This window comes from Frieseomelitta varia, unplaced genomic scaffold (genome assembly GCF_011392965.1).
Source record: "Frieseomelitta varia isolate USP_RPSP 00005682 unplaced genomic scaffold, Fvar_1.2 scaffold_997, whole genome shotgun sequence".
NCBI lineage: Eukaryota > Metazoa > Arthropoda > Insecta > Hymenoptera > Apidae > Frieseomelitta > Frieseomelitta varia.
Genome location: NW_025110808.1, coordinates 11,960 through 34,009, shown reverse-complemented (window position 1 = coordinate 34,009; position 22,050 = coordinate 11,960). Strand labels below are relative to the sequence as shown.

Here is a 22,050-nt window from a genome sequence, read left to right as displayed (position 1 = left end):
TTCTAATCGGAGAAGACAAAGTTGTCACCGAGAGAAGTGTAGAGAAATGAAAAACGAGAAAAGAAAGATATTTCGTTAGTTGGCACATCACTTAACCTGTCACGTTGAGATACATGTTGATACATGTTGCATTTACTCTTGTCCCGAAATTCGAAAGAATTTCTCACAGACGTCACGTGAGTATGGAATTCCGTTCTCCCGACGCGCATGTACGGACGCTGATTGGAAGCGAACGCGAGGTAAACTGGAAACGAGAAATGAGGGCACCGAGAAGTGGTAGTGGGAACGCTAAAGATACGAAAAGGAAAAGTTTGCGGTATCATATGGTCGAAATTATTTTGATTAACATATAAAACGCCGTGTCGTGTCATCGGTGACTGATCATGTAAAATAAAATAAAAGAAAGTTCTAAGAATAAAAATACAGGACATATTAAGAAGAAGAGACTATAAAATCGTGATAGACGATGGCAATTGGGACAGTTGCACTTTCAAAACCGGCAAATTTTTTTTCATGTTCGAAGTTTACGGTATTTTAACAATAATTGTGTAATAGTATTAACAATAACTGTGTAATAGCGAATAATATTCGATAAAACGAAATATGATATTACACTATTGTTCATAAATAATTCGACACCTTGCGGAAATCCATCAGGTGATACTTTTGTTTCATTTCATTATTAATGTTCTAGTTCTTGTTAGACTGAGATTAAATTCTGCTAAATTTAAACTACATCATACCTATGTTCTACATTCATTTCTAGTAAACATCTCTCATGAAATATTCCGCTAAATTTAAATTACAATATACTTATGTTCTATATTCATTTCTAATGAACACTTCTCTCAAATTCTACGTCCATTTCACACTTTATAAAATTTACACAAACGTTTTTAAAAAAACGTGACTAAATGTATTTCAATTCTTTCGCACACTTGTCATCATTTTTTTATAAATATATTATATGAAACATTTTTTTATAAATATATTATATGAAACATTTGGAAATTTCATTAGGACTATCGCGATTGTATTAGTAAAATTTTTAACGATTCTGAAAATGTATACAGAAGTTACAAAATATTTAGTACAAAGACTTAGATATATATATTTCGCAGAGATCACAAAAAAAATACTTAAACAGTTTTAATCCATTAGATCAATAAGGCCCAATATTCAGTGGAACCATCTTCAACATTTATTATACACTTAAGATGACTATTTATACCAATCTTTTATTAAATATGTATTTATATTAAGTAGCATATAACTTTTATATATTTCTTTCAGATTTTACCAATGTAATCATGACACTTCAAAAATATCAATATAATCATGACATTTCATTAAAGCATTAATAAAATATCAAAATCGTTTACATATCATGCATAAACATTTTTTTATGGTAAGTTCACGAATATGGTATTAATGAAATTTTAAAATGTTTTATATAACGTATCTTCTGTGACATACTTTTATTTCGTTTAGTATAGTAATACTTTTATGGTAATGCAATACTTTTGCAAGACACTGTACTCGTTTAATCTTCAATTATTGTTATTTATAACTAATTAATATTAGTTATTCTATTCTGTGTTGCTATTCTTGATATTTCTTTATATTGAATTCTTTGAAAAAGTGAATCATATCAGCATACGTTTATTTTATTCTGATCCGGTATTGTATATGTTACAGTTAAATATTCATTTGAATTGTGTGTTTCATACTTGTATTGAATTGAAACTTTTTAAATACTTAAATACGGTAATATATAAAGGAAAGAAAGATCATAGAATATATAATGCATTCGCGTATATTCTTCTCAAAACCTATTTTATTTCGTACAGAAACGTCATTAGTTGCAGTATCGTGACACAGCTTCTTTCTGTCTCGTTCTTCTTTGTTAATCTCACCTCCTCTTCAATTGCATCACACGAAACTCGTCGCAATTTACGAAGAAACGATTAGACGTTAGCGAGATGCAGTTAGAAGATACAGCGAATTCACTCGAAGAAGTACGAAAATATTCCAGTTCTCGCAAATATCCATATTGCCATTACGATTAGACAAGCGCTGAATATTTGATTGATGTACTTCATCCTAAAAAAGGGAAAGAATCGAGTCGAAAAGATTAATATATTATATATATATATGATCGAGCAAGTGAAAAGATTAATATAAAATATAAATGAGATCGGTGGGAGGAGGTATAAACGATTACGTTATCCGGGATTTTCCGCTTTCCACAATCTGCTTCCCGTTTCCCGGTTTCTCGAATGTGATTAAAAGTTACGCGTTGCGGCGCCACGACCTCCGCTACTGTCGTCGACTCTACTTGTGTGATGGTAAGTACAGACGAAAACGTGAAATCGAAGCGCGATCGATCAAACACGGTCTCGGAAACGGAATACTTCGAGATAGAGGAAAACTTTAGTAGCCGACGAAACGAGAACGACGACGTTGTCATCGTGAAAGTTACCTGTTGTATTGTCGCCTTGCATCCTCTATTTGAGTCAAATCCTCGTTTAAGAGATAACGCTTCGCTCCGATCAAACAATTCCTGGTCGAATGAAATGTAAATTAGAAATATATTGGACGAAGGTATTCAAGGTATATATATTCATGTGTATATATTTGTGCCGTTTAATACAAAAGTAGTGTAAGTTTACTAAGTTTTAAAAAGTTTCTAAAAAATGAATAAGGGATGAAGTGAAAATTCTATAAAATACGGCACTATCAAATAGTGTCAGATTTATTTTGTGCGAGTCTTTGTAAAGTCATGAGAAAAAAATTGACTCGCACTATTTCTGCATTAAACGATTCATTTGGTATTTAATCTTATTAATGTTGCACACGATGCTTTATATGGTGATAATGAGATTCGAAAGGTAAACGAGTATTTGTAAAGGCTGATTCAGACGATCGTTCGCGAACAAGCGTCGTCGAAAATCCACATGTTTTGTCTACGAACAAACATGATCGACAGATAATGGGAGATAAAATAGAAATTCAGCGATAGTCTGCGGATAGTATTGACCTATTTTGTTGAAGTGGAAAACAAGAAACATGCAAATAGACAACACACAACTGAATTAGTAATACAATATTCATTGTATTATATTTCATTTCTGGCGAATATGTTGCAAAAAAAAAAAAAAACGTGAATGAATTTATAGTTGAATATCTCAGCGCTACAATTAATCTCAAACATAGAAACAGAAAGTTAGTTTTCTATTTCCCGATAGTGGACATATGTGTCACACATTCTACAACTTACTCCATTAAGAACTAAACAATAATTTATTATAACATTATATATGCAGATACTTTCCTTTTTTTTTTAAATTTCATAAAACTGTAGATTTTAAATAGTATATGGTAACGATAAAGATATTAAGCAAATCCGTATGGCAATAATATTTAAAAAGAGAATTCGATAATGTAAATTAAATGTGAAAAAAAATGAAACGTTAACGCAACGTTGGCTCTTAATGGATTAATGACAGACCACTAAAGGAAAACGTCGTCTAAAAGACACCTTAATAAGCCGTTCTTAATATTAATTACTTACATAAAGTATTCTTTTATGTTGAACTGAGAATAATCGTAACTAAAGATTTCTCGTTCTACCAGTGGAACTTGCGTCCTTAAAACTAATGTATTGGAATTATGAATAATCCACTCGTTGTATAAAAAGTGATTCAATTGCGTCACGCTGCAGTAGATAGTTTTCTGAATTTTCAGCAGCCTGATCGAAGCAAGAAAGAAAGTTTTGAGCAAGTTGCGGTGAAGTGAAATGAAGAGGAATGTATAAAGGTGCACTTACATCGGTTGGCGACCAATTACTTTAAGGATTTCGTCGATGATCAAGGCTGGTAGAACGTGCATAAACAACGTTAACACGTAATGAAGAGTACGATTGGGTGTTAAAATGACTTGAGGATACCAAACGATCCCTTCCAACGGCGCCTGTTCGTTTAGCTGCAATCCTAGCTTGACCATTTCTTTGATGCTGATGTGATGAATCTGATACGAGCTGCCATTGTAGACGTAAATGCTCGGGTCCTTGGAAATCCTGGATGCATGTGAGCATTTTCAACTTGATTTCAGCCAATCGAAAATCTAACGCGATCATTTAAACTTAGTAGATGTACTTAACACATTTAAGACGAGTTTCCAACTTCAGTTTATAAGAGAAATAAATTTTTTTAAGATTTTTGTATCTAGAAGATGTTATTACAATATTTTAGTTCCGAGACATAGTTTAACGACAGAAAGAAATTTTCTTACTGCGAACGTAGGAATTGTGGTTCCCATTCGTCTTGAATGTGTTAAATGAGTATCTACGTTAGCGACCAGTTGAATTTATAGTACGAACTAGCTCTCGTACGTTTCTAATCCTCGTTTCCATGTGGCTGTCATTATAATTTTAATGGCCAAGTCGACAGGCAGGAAATCGTTGGAGATGTCTGGTTGTACACGAATTACTCGTAATATTCCTTTCGCACCGGCGATCATCATTCCCACAGGTCCGTTGAAGTTGTCCAACCAGCCACTTACAGGATCCTCGATCGTAGATATCACTGTTTCCATTTCCAAGTGTCTTATTATTCATTGCTCATTTATTACTTCAAAACTCGTATGTATATTACGTACCTATCGATGGTCGAAAAATTATACTAGGCAGGTCTTTCGAGTAATCGCTTATCACCTGTTCCGCTAGTCGCTTGGTAAACGTGTACGTGTTTGGCATCGAACCCAAGTACCTGCGTTTGAACGATTTTCTAATTTCCAAAACGACCTCGAAAGAAAAGCGCGAGGAAAACACTCACTTGGAAGTAAACGTTCGCACGATTTGTTCGTCCAGAGTTTCTGCCATTAATATGGCGTCTTTCCAGCTGGTCAAAGGAGGATACGTAATCTCTTCAATTATCGGCTTGTCGACATGAGCGTACGCAGTGCTGACATGCAGCAATGCCTAGATACAGTCGGACACAGTTTTAAGAACGTGAAGAATTAAGAAAGAAAAATGATTTCTACTTGCCACCAAGTTTTTCATAGCTCCCGCGAGAATGCAAACGTCTCTGGTCGAGCGGACGTTCGAGAGTATGTCCTTCTTCAGATCCTCGATGAATCGAACATTCGCGGCTACGTGAAAAATCACGGAAACTCGTTCGATGATGATCTGTCTTTCGTCTGGCCGTAAATCTAAACCGTCGACGCTCATGTCACCGTAAACTGGGATCAACTTTTTCAAATTGGATGGCCTTTCTTTTCGTAATCTATCAAACAGCTACGAACACGAAAAAGATTCGTTGAGACGAGGACTTAACGCGTTTGAAAATCGCGGGTATTAATCTCTTTTTTAGTGTTTAGTCTGTACTAGAATATTGTACAGATAATCTTATTCATCTTCAAAAAGAAGAGCAATATATATAAGATAAATAGGTATATGTTTGAATTAGATGAATTTGTTATAAACTTCTCAATTTATTAAACTTTTAGATTTTCAGTAATTTTAAGAGTTAAGGCCTTTACGACACTTAGATTTCATTGTCAAGTTTCACTTCGTCCCTCAACACTTTAATTTTGTTGTAACGATAACGTGTATATGGACCTTTATCGAATATGTCAACTCATTTTTGTACTAACCGATAAATCGAGCATTTTCTTGAGCCTCTTGTCGATTGACAGCCCGCCTTTTGGTCGTATCAACATGAATATTTCCCCAACATCGGGACAGGATCTCAAGAGCTTCTCGATCAATACTTTCCCCAGAAAGCCAGTACCACCTGTCACAAAAATACTTCGACCAGCGTAGAACGCAGCTATCGAGGCTCGTTCATTTTGTTTCGTGTTTGCGTCAGTGTCCTGAAATTCATCGATCATTTTTTCTAAAATGAACATCTCTCTCTCCTTTTTAATTACTCATTTATGTACATTTTACACAAAGTATGTGGACACTTATCATTTTTATGGAATCTAATACGTAATGTACATTTTTATCATTAAATGTTTATTATTGATAAGTACTTTTACAAATAAAGAAATTTACCGAATCTCTCGAATAAATAATTTATTCGTTAAATACCGGGAAATTAAATGATAATGTTAAACATCATGTACGTGTTCTGGAAAGATTTATAATATATTATTCAATACGTCTAATATTGGAAGTCGTTCCATCATGATATGGAGGTATTTCAGAAATTTATAGAATTTACAAAAAAACAAACAAAGTTATTTTAACACAGGAAGATTATACAAACACACAATAGACACGCAGAGAGAAAGACGCGAGATTATTATGAATGTGACATTTAATGAATTACTGATAAAATATGCTTTTCATTCGCACCAATTTATCAATGATGTCATATCTTTTTCCCCAGTAAATATGAAGAACGAAGTGTCCACATACCTTTGAGTGTATATAGGACAAAAGTAATTACTTGAAAGAAACTTACAAGCATAGTGCGACGTGTCACGATCCACAATTACTAATTTTTCTTCTGATACTTCGTTCTACTTCGGTCGAGTTCCCTTTAGTTCTTTCTCTGTCCTCCCTCTTCTCGGCTCCTTTCTTGTTTATTTCGATTCTACGAGCCAATCCAAGGGGGCCAAGTAATTGACTGATTTTATTGAAAAACCTCGGGAAGCAGTGACATTAAAATTGACCTTAAAACAATGTCATTCTAATTCATACCGGTTCAAAGAATGGCTCTTTGCATATGCATCGATAAAACTCAATATTCAAACGTCCACATTTTCGACTATTCACCGTGTATTCGTACCTTCAATTTGCTAATCTATCGCGATCGAATTGTTGAACCAAGTTGATATAATCGGAAAATCTGTGAACGAACATGCAATCACATTTTAATTGCGTGTATTCGAATTTTTATAATTATGTCCAATTTATTCTATGTGATTTTTGTCATGATTTGTTTACTAGTTTACAAAAATATTTTTATATGAAAGTATTTTAGAACATGAAAAAGAATATCACAAACAGAGTAAGTACTGAGTTGTAAGTGAAAAGTGACTAATGATTTTTAAATTAATCGTGACTTTATAGTATTTGTTAATCAACGATTGCTAAAAAATAATTGTTAAAAAGTAATCTGATTCACATCATAATCTTCAATCGTTAATCAGATTATGTTTTGTCCAACTCTGTTTGTAAAATTCGAAAAGAGGATTAAATACATACATAATAGATTCTTAAGTATAATGTCACAGCGGAAATGAATGCGGTGACGATTTTTACATTTCTATTTCTGTGACAGCTTCTGTATGAATAATTACAAGTTCATTCAATCAAGGTTATTGATCAAGAGTAAAATATTTATAATAAACAAATAATTAGCCCAGTTATGTAAAAAGCTATCAATACTCGATGAAATTGAGTAAATTTAATTTGAAGATGTTAATTTAAAAAAACGTTTTACTTCTATTGGATATATTTTATTTTTTGTTTCTGTTTTATTATGTTTTATAACATTCATTGAATAGTAGATAATAGATTAAGTATAGGAATGGAACTTTGATTTGTTGGTTTTAATAACTATATAATGCAAGAATTGTTCCATGAATTAATAAATTTTTGTAAAGTATATAAAGATCACTAAATTCATATTGTATTTAATTAAGTTTTTGTCATTTTGAGGACTGACAGGTTTCTGCTTAACTTGTTTCCAATTGTTAGGAATGAAATTAATCTTTAGTTGATCATTGTTTCTTTTCTCTTGATCTAATTTCTTCACACTATTTTTCATTTAAAGTACTTTCATTTTTGGAAGTTTATTTGTTCATTTAAAATAATCTTTTTGAAATCCAATATCAATGTTACAATCAGTTTTTATTGCATTAGAACAAGTCATTGAATTACGATTCCTTTAATCATTAAATTACGATTATGAAGTCGGATATTTCATATATTGCAATAGTATATCGATACCCTCTATATTCTCTAATCATTTGTTTCTGCAAGAGTCACCCATTTTCCTATCGAAACAAAATTTGACAAAGAACGGAGGCTTTTCGTGAGTTCAAAAAATAAAAAAATATATCAATGTCATCGGTTCGTCTACAAAGCGGAACGACGTCGTCGTTGCCGTCGAGCTCCGATTTAGAACACGTAGCTATCTCGCAGAGGTATCAATCTCGATGAAAAATCTCCCACGTGTGTCGAAAGAAGGGAATTTTCTCTCTCTCGGAAAGGGAAAAAATAGATTAACCTTCTTTCGAGTCCTTACCGAATGGCATTCTTATCTTTTTTTTTTAAGAATTTTACGTTTCCTAAAAAATTATTAAAATTGTATAAAAGTGTATTAAAATTATTAAAGTATCAGAAACGAGAGATCACGAATAATATCGATTATAATATTCTTGTAATTCTTCTTGTATTTACAATTAGACTGCGAACTTTTGTATAATTTTATATTTTTAAAGCAATTAAAAAAATTGAGTCTAAGCATAAAACTACTTCATTTATTAAGTATCACAGGAAGTATTATACTTTGTATATTTTAATTTGCACCTCCAAATTTTTTTCAAAAGCCAAAAATTCATTTATAATATTTAATCTTTGATTACTGAATATTTGAACATTCTTAATGATTTTTTCGGAAGATGTTAAACTCTTAAAAAGAAAAAATATCGTGCTGCGCTCAGACTAGCAGGTCTGAGATGAACAAGAAACGAGATTTTACAGGGAATCGAAAGACAAAGCGTCGAGGCGTAGCCGAAAAACGGTAAGCGTACAAATTTTTGTCGACGATGACCACAAACCGGATTTGAATTCTTCGGACGTGTTATACGTGGAATACGAAGAGGACGAAGAAGAAGAAAGAAAGAAAATCGCGCAGAGGCAACGAGCAAAATCTCCCGACGCACCACGTCGTGTTTTATCTTTGGTAAAAAAAAAAATTAATTAAAAATTGAAGAGAAATTATTAACGTTTTGCTAATATATACAAACTCCTAAAAAAAGTTAGCTGCAAAATGTTGACGAAACGTTAAGAAATGATAAAATGGCCTTCGATTTTCATTCGAAAGCGAGCTTGAATTTACAAATAGATGACATTCCAAACGGAAAATAATTGTAAAATAATTAAACACGACGAGCTTATTCTTCAATGTTCCAGGTGGAAAGGTGGCGGGAATGGCAGGTTATTTCAAAATCGGCGACGTATCGTTCGATTCGCGCCGACGTCTACGGCATAGCGACGTGACGCGGTTCGGCAAACTCACAAATTAGGAATTAACCTGGTCTGATTATAAATGCCTCGAACCGCGAACGCCGTGGCCGTCTCCTAAAAGAAATCCAACGATCTCCACTCTCTGTTCGATCTCCATTAATTTAGAAAATGGCAGCGGCCGCGATCGCGGAGCGTTCCGACGTGGCGGATAGAAGAAAGAAAGAGAGGAAAGAGGGAATTTCGCCAGAGGAAAAACCGGACTTGTCCCCTGGAACCTTCGACGTAGATAAGATTACTCGAATGGAGGATGTCAGGTAATTTAGACGAAAGAACATCTCTACTTCTTCTCACAGATTGCCATTCTTTGTTCTTCGCCTGATGAAGGCGGGAAACAAATTGGCAATATTTGTTATAAATTTAACAACATAACAATAAAACGTCGTTCTTACTCAAAATGTTACGAATGTGTAATGAAATATGAAAACTATAGCATCTAGGCCGCTATTCCCGGAATTATCACCTAAAAAAAGTGGACGATAGTAGTCAGAAACATTTTAACAAATTAACGTAAAATTAATTATTTTCATATATTTTGAATAGCCTGACAGTTCGAGTTTGCGAAAGATATTCATGCCAATAAATTTTGTTTATGCAGGAATTTTATGATAAAAGACTTGCAAGAGGAGATTCGATTGGAACAATACAACGAGAAACGAAAAGCGGAAATGGAAGCGGAAGAAGCGGCGAACCGCCAAAGGCAGTTAAAACAAACACACGCCGTACTTTCACAACATTGGACAGCATTCACGGAGAACATGCTCCAGTTGGAACAAGAAGAGAACGTTGGTACTTGATTGAAGATCACGTACCTTTCACGTTCGATAATTCTTCTTTTTCTCTCTCTCTCTCTCTCTCTATTTCTGTGTCGTTAAATTTTTAGTGGGCACGGTACATGACTTGCGATGGTCTGCCAGATCCTGGTTCGTTGCCCGACATGAATACGTTCTTGTTCCTTTGGTCGTTGAAGAGCGAAGAGGCGACCATGAATACTATAGAGGAAAAGTGTCGAGTGATCACGCACGTAAGTGAATACTATTTATGAGGGAAATTCGGCAAATTGGAAAATTTGAAACCTCGTACAAATGTACGTTCACATGATGGTAATAATGGGACAATTCTTGTTTCTTAAAGGAGAAAATTGGCCGACCAAAGAAATCTTGAGACATATAAATATTTAGAGCAACTCGATTAAGGAATTAATATTTTCGTTACAACTGTATTCTAATAGAAACATATTTCTTTACTGTTAATAAGTAATAAGTAACTAATAGAAAAATATTTCTTTACTGTTACTTGCAATAATTGATCTTGAGTAATTTACTGAATCGAAATTGGAACAAAGAATATCTATTCAAGTTTTACGTTCATTTGCAAGAAACTTAACATTTTGTGTTTGTAAAAATTTTTTAAACCGTGGCTAGAAACCAAAATAAAATCGATTAAAATCACTTGGATGTCCGTCTTCAATTCTTCTTTTCATTTATTAATCACTATTATATACCGTGACTGAAATACTAATCCATTTTCACTACTAATTGAAACATATATATGTAGTTATACTGTGTAATTATCAGAGACTAAAATTAGGTCAATTAGTCATTTGAAGTATATTTAATTAATACTGTATAATTAACTAATACTGTATAATTATCAGAGACTAAATTTAGAAGTATATTTACACTAATACTGTATAATTATCAGAGACTAAAATTAGGTCAATTAGTCTCATTTGAAGTATATTTTATTATACTCTATAAGTATATAAGTATAATTTACATATATATAAAAGTCACGGGATGATAGCGTACACAAAAGATTAAACGTTATCACGATCGATAATTTTCGTGTTTGCAGCTTTTGAGCAAGATCGATCGAATTATTCGCTTCTCCACGATGATCTCGAAGGAGTATGTGGCCGAATGTGAATCGGTGAGAGGATCCCGAGAGAAATCTCGCTTCTGTTCTAAAACGATTCAAAGTCTCATTTTTCAAACGCCATAGATCGCTGCTAAGCTCCGCAACGAGCTTCAACGATGGATTGATCTCGCATGTTATCAACTGTTACGTAACATCGAGGCTAATATGGTCCGAGAAGACATTAAAATCACTAGATATGTTTGTGTGACAAACAAAGCGGTGTGCTGCGTTTGGGCTCCGATCGCACTGCCCATAGGGCTTAAGCGACAAATAGCGGATAGAGAACGACCGTCTATATTCGTATCAAGGTATTTTCTATCATTTACTGATCTATTGTCCACTGGTCTAAAAATTAAGAATGAAAAGTTTTGATATTGTTTCACTCTAAAGATTATTAATTACAAGAAGATGCTTGTTGTTACCAAATCTAGCGATCAATCATCAACAAAATTTAAGAAGAATATTATTTGAATTTTAATAGACTTCAAATAGAATTCAGGAATTACACAAAGCTTACCTGAAAGCACTAGAAATTAAATATATAAAAAGTATTTTTATTCCGAATTGAACGAAAATTTTGTGCAATCTAATATAAATTCCTATCGTTACTTACGGTATTGATTCGCGGTTAATATGCACGACGATTATAATCGCAACCGCGTTTCGAATTGCAGAAAGACAATCGAAATCGAGATAGAATTCGAAGAAATGAAGCTCACGATTAAGATGCCGAGCGATTTCGATTGCCATCAAATGGCAATCAGAGGCCTTTGGTTTGCTTACGATCATCACTCGGTTGAAGCGGATTCCTATCGCATGCCTTCATTACCGGACTATTTATTCGATCTATGGAATCCTTCTCTCGGTATGGAATCCTTCATTCGATTATAAATGCTTAAACCTTCTCCCTCACCTCCATCATAGTTTTTGATTTTTGTAGTCTTTATCTTTTATTGAGCGATTGTTGTATCCCTTCTGCATGACTTGGCTTAGGTACTGTATTTAAGATCTAAAAAAAGAAAGAAAAAAATATAAAAAACGGCATTAATGTTAGATCTTCTCGAATACTCGGCAAGAGAGCACGCAGAGAAGCTTCGACTACGCGAGGAGCAAGCCGAGGAACGACGTCTACGTTTAGAGGAGAAAAAAGCGATACTCGGAAGAATGGAGTATCCGCCTGTTTCGCCGCGACGCGACAAGAGAAAGAAAGGCAAAAAGACGAAAGGACATTCGGCGAAAAATTATGAGTCGGAGTTCGAAGCCACGTTAGCCACCATGTTGCCTTCGAAATCGGAACTGTTACCCTATTTACCGACTCCGGGCGAGATAATCCGTGAAACCGAAGGTAAAACTCGATTCGCACGACTTTTTTCTACGATCGATCGATCGGTTGAAACGTGCTGTTTTCGCTGGCAGAGAAAGCCATGTCGGAAAGCAAGAAACTACTCTTTACTCGATGCGAGGAGACGGAGGTGAATTTGCGAAAATACAGAATCCTCGGTGGAGTGTTTCGCGTAGATCTCCTCTATCAACCGCCTCAACCGAAAGATCTTGGAAAAGATAAATACTTGACTACACGTGAGTGCCGTTTAATAAGATCGTTGCTCACCATCAAATCTGTTCGAAATCGTTCGGATCAAAAATCTCAATCAGACACGACTCGTTTTCGTTACAGTCGAATTACCAAAGGAGCCGAAATTCGTACCGTTTCTCCGATCGTACGAGACACCTCAGCCAGCACCGGATTCCGAGAGAACGCCGGAAGTCATCGAGGCTGAGATGAAAGCCCTTGAACTAGCGATGGACGCGCTCATCTTGCTCACCCTCAAGTCAGTCTGTCAATTTTATTCTTTACCAGTAACTTTCTTTCCCCTTCGATCTTTTGTCGACCCATTAAACACGTTACATTCATTATACAAGTTTTTGAAGGAAATTCCAAGGATTTGCTCAATTATGCCTTTCACCTAGATCTCATAATTTTACAAAATTCAGAGTGATTGAGTTATTTATAGTACCATGATTTGTTAATTTTAATTTCCGTTTTCGTTTTCGTTCCTGTTGACAGATTGCCCGAGACTGTCTTCTGGTTTGAGCCACCGGTGGTCGCTCATTGGTTACCGGAGAAGAAAATGTGGTCAACGAAATACGTGCACGACGTGAAGTTCAACGAGGAGAAACAAACGATCGCGTTCCGTGTCGGAAGATTAGGGATCCACGGATTGGCGGGATACAAATTCGCGAACCTTCCGTTCCAAAGTTGGGAATTGAAACCGGAAGCGGGGAAAAGTGGTCGCCTTCACGCCGGAGTGGTTCTCACCGTTACAGCTGCTACGATTCAAGCTGAGTTCGTTATCAGGGTAAGTCTTTCCGCTTGCCAGATTACATCCATTCAGAGAATATAATTCGACCGACTGACAATGAGACACAGTTTTCAAGGCACCTTTACACAGTAGAACTTCCTTGATATAAATTTGTCGAAAGACAAATTAGTTTATAAAGATAATTGAAGGATTCTTCCCTGACTGAATGATCAATGTTTGATATGACAATGATGCGATGTAATAGAAATTCAGGTTCAAGTAAGTAGATTTAACTACTACAAGAAGTGATGGATTTCAAATTTTCTTTTTTCACAATTGCCTAAAAGATACAGGTATTTTCATCAAAATTATTAATGTTCATGTTTAGATAGAGACGTAACTGCATAAGTCTATTTTAATTGTTATTATTTATATGTATACATATTAATCCCTTGGCAAACAATCCTGCAAACATTGCAGGAAGATCGAGTTTGTTTGAACTCGTTCACCGGTGCCGCATCGATACCGCTCAAAGAAACTCTCGGCAAATATTTGGAATTGGAATGTCTGATAGAGGTAGGTAACTTTAGCCAGATTCGTTTTATAAGTTTCTCTTTTTCGACCATGTATCCGCGATGCTTGGAATCTCGCGTTATAACGTTGGAATCTGGTCGCAGCGGTTGCAACAAGATGGATTGGACCTCTTCCCAGAACGGGATGCTGCCAGCTATTTAAAAGGACTTCCGATCAAACATCCGATCACGGAGAAACACTTGAGAGAGTGCATGGCTCTATTGTCTACCTCGTACGTTTTTTCTTGGTCACGATGGAACGCGTCTCGCAGTTTCCGAGAAATAGTTTTGCAATTTAAAGAGATACACGGTTGTGTCGCAAAAGAGGTAATGTAATCTTTGGCTATCGTTTCGAAATGTTAAGTTATGTATATATATATATATATATATTTTTTTAACCAATTAATGTTGAACTTCTGGTATAATATAATTAATCGACATCTCTATTACCCTTGTCTACTTTTATCCTAACTTTTTAACGAAACGTTTATCTACTTTTTGCTACATGATATTTTTATTTTCATCTATACACACACTGTATATTAAATTAACTTAATTAAACCTATAATATCTTGAATTAAAATTTACTATATAAATTTGATACACACCGATATTCAATCTAAATATTTCTTCCTCTGTTCAGCGTACAAACCTGATGCTCTTGGTAACACCTTCGCGAACTATGCGTATACGCTGTACCGAGATGAGCCCCGAATTTTCCGACTTACCCCTCGAGGACGAAGACACTAAGGTAAAACCTCTTCCTATTGTTTCTTTCTCATATTTTCCTTAATTTCTTTTTCTAGTTTTACGCCGACCTGTATCGGTTGGCGTTAAACACCGCTGGGATCAAGACTCGACTGTTAATAGGACAGATCTCGTACAAATTGGCGTCAACGGTTGCTCGACTTCTCGAACGTACCAACGTTATCAGCATGTCTTCTTAACTCGATCGATCTCCACATAAACGTCAACTATATGTCACGTATGTCGGTGGAGAAGTTAATTTTGTAGTACGTTGAACCATTACAACTCTAAATTTCCTCACTCAAATATTTTATTATTATCTTGAAATTCTTCGTAAAGACTTTCTAGTTACCAATAATGGTCGATCGATAATTACTTCCTTTCTCACCAATGAACCTTGATAAAAGTCCAAGAGAAGGCATCGAATTAATGTCCACTTATGTGCCACAGTGGATCGAGGACGGAAGAAGGGAAATAACAAGCCGTCGGCGACAAGAGTTCGTTTCCCAAACGAAATTCTCTTTATTCGGATATACAACGTATGTCGAGCATCAAGCGATATTCAGGAAATAATAAACGCCTCCGTTCGATCAGTTTGTTAACGACAGTATATCAGTTTTGTAAAACGATATTTCGACTCGAAGGAAACACACAGCGATATCGAGCTTACGGTTAAGCGATAAAGAGTTAATCGATGCGCTTCGTCGTTGAGTCGAGGGATCGGAATGAAAGAGAACGAGGTAGCAGAATGATGTAGGGTAAGAGGGTGTGCGACCGTGTCGCGGTTACTGGAATGCTTGGAAGTGGAAAGGGGGCAAAGTGTGTGTCTCTGTATGTGTGTATGTATGTATATATGTGCGCGCGTGTGAGCGACTGTGTGAGGATGAGGAAGGTGTGCACGGGGAGGGGGGGAGGAGTAGATCGGATCGATAAGGGTGTGTAACAGGCGATACACAACGACGAGGAAACGATACGACAAGGAAGCGTTAAATCTGCACGACCGGCAGAGTCGTATTCTGCGGGTCTGGCTACGCGGATCTGGTCAGTCGCGGTTTCCGACAACGAACAGGGGATATCGGTCTCGTCAATCGAAAACGCAATTACCTTTCGAACGGGGCTCGTTCGTACGCTTTCCTTCCGTTCGCCTTCTTTCAGCCTTCGCCGAAAAGTACATGCAACTTGCAAGTTTATGGTAACCTGCCCAGTGAACGAACGTTGCTTACGAAAAGTCAATCGTATCTGCCAATGCGCTCTTCGAAATTTGCAATTTCGAGTGCATCGAGTAGAAACTCGCGAAAACGTTTCCTTTTTTTTTTTCCCTCCTCCTGTAATCTGTACGGCGCTACATTTCCATCTTGTTTCTTCTTCGTATCTATAATTTAGAATTTAAATCTTGATATCTATAAAGAACTTGTCGATTTTGTTCATGCATTGGAGATAATAGTAAATGTCAATGAATGAACAAGTCGGAGTCGCCAAGTTTCCAACTGACAGTACTATCGAAGAGACAATCACGTCTCAGAATGCAAATGACGAGTCTGCGAAACGAGGTGTGGAAAGAAGATTGATGTTCGTTCACTGGACAGGTCGCAGTTTAAATACTCGTTCGCTAGACAGATCCATCTACTTCTTCGAAACGACGTCTCTTTCCGTCACTTACTGTCCACCCAGTATGTATATACCTTTCCAACTTCGACTTTCAACCCTTCTCTTGATTTTTAGAACAAACATCGTGTGTATACGCAATAGGAAGCTAAAAAATATATGTATAGTGTTGCGCGCTGCGAGGGCCGGACACGCGTGGCGAGCAGCAGTCTCCACTTCACGGTACACGACCGAACACGATCGATCGCAGAAATTTCTTTCGCCCCTCCGTTCATTCGTTTCGTTCGTCCGCTTTCGCACCCGGGTTATTCAGTTTTCAGTTCGCGCTTGCTTCCACATTTTACCGATCGACGAAAATCCCTGGCTCGTCCTGTACGTGTTTATATATACAGGACGAATCAGGACACATACTCGTGTACTACGGCACGTAGTTTCTAAACGATAACGCTGTCATCTCGCAAACATTTCGTTTCTTCCAATTCTCTTTTCAGTCTCGAATCGGACGGTCGCGTATCCATCTTCGTCTACTACGTTCATCTACCTACTCAACTATCTTCCTACATTCTCAAACACATCAGCGTCCGGCTCGCCCGCTATTCTACCCAATTTCCGTTCCCTCTTCCCTTCTTCACCCTTCGTTCGACAAGCCTCTCGTTCGTAACAAGCCTCGCGACGCCTCTCTTAAGTAGCTGGCGCTACGTGAACGACGCGGCTACGCTGCTTCTTCGTCGAGTCGATGAAGTGGATTTATTATTATCCGCCCGGACACGGAGGAACGTACTCGTTCAGCGCCGGCGAGACAAATATTCTTTAACAAATATTCTATAATATAGGTGTTTAGATCTATTGTATCGTATTAGCACACGTATTATCACACGTACTATTGCTTCATTCGACACTCTCGCGAGGAATACTTTATTCGATACAGACTGGATCAATCGTTTCCTTAAAAACCAAGTTCCTCTTCCTTCGAGTGTTTTTCCAAAAGAATCTTTCTATTCTAGAGCATGTTGAAAAAGCTTGCCTTTCCTCTGTCCAATTCTGTCAATTCTTTTGCAAAGTGTTCGATATCCTTCCTCGATGTTTCTCAAGCGCCTGTGCTTAACATTAACACGAAGTTCTCCCAGCTTGTACAACTATTACAACCAAATCTTACATATTAAACGAGGGAATATTTTCACTCGCTGTTTACGAATCGTTTTCTATCGATCGGATGTCACAGCACAATATGAATACTGTAATACTACTGAACACAGTGTAACACTAATATCTGCGTTGGAACGGTGTCGACGTAGAATACGGTTCCTCGCCGAATACGAATAATATGAATCCACTTTCGTACCTAAATTACGCGACGGTCATTTGCCAAAAACTTGAAGACCGAGAAACCAAAGGATATTGTATATTAATCGACGTAGACGAACGAATTGGTACGTTTCTCCCCATTTCTCCGTAAAGTTTCGAGTCCCGATTTTATTCGCATCGAGACGCGCGATTTCAGAAAAGAGAAGCGAGCATAGCCAGAAAATAAGCGGATAAGAGGCGATCCGCGGACTTTTCTCTTCGCGATGCTTGGCGCCTTCGAACGAAAGACCAAGAAGAAAACGGGACAGAGTAATTATCGTTTGACGCGGTGCGTCGTACGCCGTGTCAAATCGGTCCCGCGTCTCGGCTCGCCCTCGATCCGACGCGGAGGCCAACTTGCGCTCTCGACTCGCCATTACGCGCGAGTTTCAACGGGGGCGAGTCGCGTTAAGAACATAGTGAGGTAACACTGATAGGCGATAAAACACCGAACTATGATCGAACCCAGGGGCGGCTAGTCAACACATGCTATTGCTATTGCTGCAACACGTTGGGAAATCGATGATATTATAGTTTCTGTTTTTTTTTTTTGTTTTTTTGTTTTTTGTTTTTTTTTTTGTTTTGGTTACAACGATAAGTACACATCCTTATTTTTATTCCCCCGTGGCTCATTGTCAATTATGATGGAACCAAGTGTGCATTAAGTGTAACCGATATACCATACGTACAATTATTACTCGAACTCCTTGCGAGTACTGAAGGAAACGAAATATAACATATATCGAAACAATTGAGTTCTAGTATCTGAATCTTTAACAAGTACTTGTATTTAAATGAAACCAGGAGTACGTGAAACTATCCAATTGAAAAGTCGAAAGTTAATTATTTTAATTAAAATAATTAATAAAGTATCTGACACGTACATTTCTGTATATATTCGATTGTGAATGAGAGATAAGAAAATTATTAAATTGTAGTTATGGATCGCTTTTTTTATCCACAAAAAATTATTCATTCTGTTCAATCGTGTGATTTGCCCTCGATAAAGAGTCGGGACAACTAATCCATATAACGTTTATGATAATCATGCGAAAGCTGATGGCTTTAAATTCGTTAGCTTATAACCCCAATAAGCTTATATAACAACGTATTCGAGCGAACTTCCAGGATTCGATTACTACTTTTAAGTAGTTCACATTTATCGCTACTTTTAAGCAGTTTACATTTATTACTACCTGTAAGTAGTTTGTATCGTTACATTCATTCAAACGTCTATGTGTTCACAAGTACGAGTACATGTTTTACCTGGTTTACCTGGTTTAAAATCAGAATGTACATTCTGTATGCGTATAACTGTGTAAGTACATACAATTGAACATCGATCGAATCCTATTAAGTGAACATTTTCTTTAGTTTGTGTTAGATTTAACTTGGTTTCGCGAGTACATATTGAACTTGATCCCATCACTAATTGTACGTGTATGCAATGTATTCTATTCTCCGCTGCTGCAGTCAGCGTTGCACCTTCCGTTCCACTCTGTATCGATTTAATTCGAAATCTCAATCTAACACGCGAGCATGTTAATCCTTAAAAATAAATTCTGCAGATCCTTCGCAACAACGAACATCGAAACAACCATTTTCTACGCGGTCTTTCAAAGAAAAAGAAAACTCCGAGTTTTAAAACAGTGGGATATGTCACACGACGAGCGTGTAAAATCCACCAGCCGCCCCATCCGGGCGAACCTAACAAATTTTCAACTGGTTTCAACGCTGGTCGACATCGAGTAGCGAGCCGTTTCGTCGCGGGATCGCTCTAAAATCCTATTAACGCTCGTTTCTATCGTTATCGCAAACTGGAACTTGACTCGCAAGCTGCTTACGATTGAGGTAATCCATGGTATAAGGCCCAATTCGCATCCAGTTCGAATTAACGCGTACTTAGTTTGTATACACTACGCAATGTATGTCGACGATTCGTTTAACTCTAAAATAGGTGTTTTTTCTTTTTTTTTTTTTTTCTCTCTTTTTTAGAATTAGCGCGCGTTCCATCTGCGTGAGAGAACGCAGGTTAAACTAACCCAAACTTTCACGATCGATCGGTCGGACAACGAATCTCTGGCGCGACGCGTGAATAAATCCTCGTCCGCGTAAGAGCGGCGCACATACCGGGTAGAAATAAATCTACCCCGTTCTACGCCTCTCTCGAATTGACGAAAACACTCGACGATAGATCGACGTCGGTTTTATTCAATGACGTCGGCCGCCGATCGTTGTGGTCGCGCGACTTTCATCGGATGCTTCCGTTCGGTCAGGATCCGCTCGTGATTCGAACGATCGCGACGAACGTCGGAGCAAACGAGAAAATCGAAAAGAAGAGGGGAAAGAAAAGAAAAAAAAAAAAGAAAAAAAAAGAAAGAAAAGAAACACAAGGGAGAAGAAACGCTCGAAGGCTGGGAAACACCTTCGATTCGTCGTTCGCTTCGTTTACTTTTGGCACTTTTTCTCCGATTGTGGGGGGAGGGGGGCTAATTTTCTACATGAGCGCGCCTTGATCGCGCGAACACGCGTTCCATCACGACCGACCAAACGCGATCGAGCGACATACGAACGTATAAACGCGCGACAAACGCGTTCGTTTCTTTTTTTTTTAACTGCTAAAATGCTACGGATCTGGTGCATGTGACATTCCTTTGGTGCAAACGTTCGTTCAGCTTTCGGCTCGAACAAGAGTCGAAAAAAAAAAAGATCACTGCAATCATCTCTTTCTCTCCCTCTCTCTCTCCCGCACTTTCTCTCTCTCCCTTTCTTCCTTTGTTTTTTTTTTTTTTGATTTTTTCTTTTTTTTTTCTAACAGGTTTACGCCAAATCGTAATGTTTCGTGTTGCATTCTGAATTTCAACGGTTGCATAACGGTATAATACACAGGCTACGATATACAAACGTTAGTCTAACTGGTTTCTTTTTTTTTTCTTTTTTTTTTTTTCTTCTTGTGCTACTCAATAATTAGGTGTACACACATGTGCGATGCGTATGCGTGCAAATGTTTCACGAGACACATGTGCGTTCGTGCGTGAGTGCGTGTGTACGTGCATGCGTGCATAATTTACCTATAGGTGCGTGCATGCGTGCGTGGGTGCGTCGTGCGACGCGAACAAACATGTACGTGTTACAATAGTTATGCACGTGCGATCGAACGCCAAGATTAGACGAGTTTGACGCGCACGCGAGAGAGAAATTTAACGCTAGAACTATCGATCTCCAATACGTACAATACAAATCATTACAATTTTTAAAAGTACGGCAATTATAATAAATAGATACAACGATGCCTCTGTTCAAAAAGAAATCGGTATTAATCCTCATACAGCTCTTGCTTCAAGTAACGTTCTCTCGTGGTCGTTTTTGATCGTTTATGTTACTTGTTATCCAAATTTTCTACAAAATGACGCGCAACTATGCATTTCAGTAATGCAACATGCCGCGAGATGAAATTTTTCTTTCTTTTTCCTTATTATAACATCGAGACGATTAAACTCTTGAATTTTATGTAATAGTCATTTTTGATCATGAGGATCATCAACAATTTCTATTGCCATTTTTACGCTCTAACGTCTCTCGTGAAACAGGGAATTATTGTTTTCCATTATTTTCCGCGATTATGATCCACTCCTAAACTTATTTAAACTACTCACAATTAAACAGCGTCGTCTTTTATTCGACTTATCGTTTATTCCTAAAATTATAAATAACATCATTGACTGGCTCGATATCCCGAGATAGATAAAATTCAACATCCCGGAGCTCGGAGCTTTAAGAAATTGTTCACCTTTCCACGTTCTTTTGTACACGTCAAACTTCACCGCAAATAACTGTATCGACCGTGTTTGTAAGCAAGCCAACTGCCTTTCACATTAGCTTGAATTCTTTGACATTTTACTCTTCTCCTTTAAAAATAGAGCCATAAATACTATATTAAATCGCACGTAGCACCATTTATTTATGTAATACTGCTCTCAGCTCTCATATTTTATGTGCTTCTTTCCGTATTCCCTTCTTTTTTTTTTTTATTATTATACTTAACTATTACCACAGGATGTGGTAATAATAATAAATATCACTATTATTATCATTATAATTATTACAGGGAAATTTTTACACGATGTTTGTTCAGAAATAAAAAAAAAAAAAAAAAAAAAAAAAAAAGAAAAAAAAAGAAAAATCCGGGGAACAGAAATTCCGCCTAAAGAATATCGATGCAATCTCGGCGCGGGTTCATTGAAGGTCTCATTGTTCGTCATAGAAACTAAAAAAAAAAAAAAAAGAGAGAGAGAGAGAG

The 22,050-nt window shown here is 36.8% G+C and overlaps 2 protein-coding genes across 5 annotated transcripts; one reads left to right on the top strand and one right to left on the bottom strand.

The window, feature by feature from the left end:
• Positions 1–1,793: 1,793 nt before the first annotated feature.
• On the bottom strand, positions 1,794–6,628 carry LOC122538429 (putative fatty acyl-CoA reductase CG5065). Its single transcript, XM_043672497.1, has 10 exons — positions 6,471–6,628; positions 5,656–5,874; positions 5,048–5,296; positions 4,836–4,981; positions 4,660–4,769; positions 4,394–4,586; positions 3,830–4,078; positions 3,575–3,751; positions 2,483–2,563; positions 1,794–2,103 (listed from the first exon to the last, which is right to left on the bottom strand). Exons 1-10 carry the CDS (start codon positions 6,474–6,476, stop codon positions 2,007–2,009), a joined length of 1,527 nt encoding a protein of 508 aa, XP_043528432.1. The 5' UTR covers positions 6,477–6,628; the 3' UTR covers positions 1,794–2,006.
• On the top strand, positions 2,333–15,107 carry LOC122538428 (dynein axonemal intermediate chain 7-like). 4 transcript variants are annotated; one of them, XM_043672494.1, is made up of 16 exons: positions 2,333–2,348; positions 8,720–8,921; positions 9,152–9,519; positions 9,861–10,047; positions 10,146–10,286; positions 11,120–11,194; positions 11,267–11,490; positions 11,857–12,047; positions 12,237–12,527; positions 12,599–12,760; positions 12,858–13,011; positions 13,248–13,539; positions 13,963–14,058; positions 14,160–14,381; positions 14,698–14,805; positions 14,861–15,107. In XM_043672494.1, exons 3-16 carry the CDS (start codon positions 9,374–9,376, stop codon positions 14,999–15,001), a joined length of 2,430 nt encoding a protein of 809 aa, XP_043528429.1. In that variant the 5' UTR covers positions 2,333–2,348; positions 8,720–8,921; positions 9,152–9,373; the 3' UTR covers positions 15,002–15,107. The 4 variants fall into 4 exon arrangements, with proteins under 4 accessions (XP_043528429.1, XP_043528428.1, XP_043528430.1 ...); XM_043672493.1 differs by lacking the exon at positions 2,333–2,348 and having other exon boundaries at positions 8,601–8,921; XM_043672495.1 differs by lacking the exons at positions 2,333–2,348; positions 8,720–8,921 and having other exon boundaries at positions 9,445–9,519; positions 9,878–10,047.
• Positions 15,108–22,050: the final 6,943 nt, after the last annotated feature.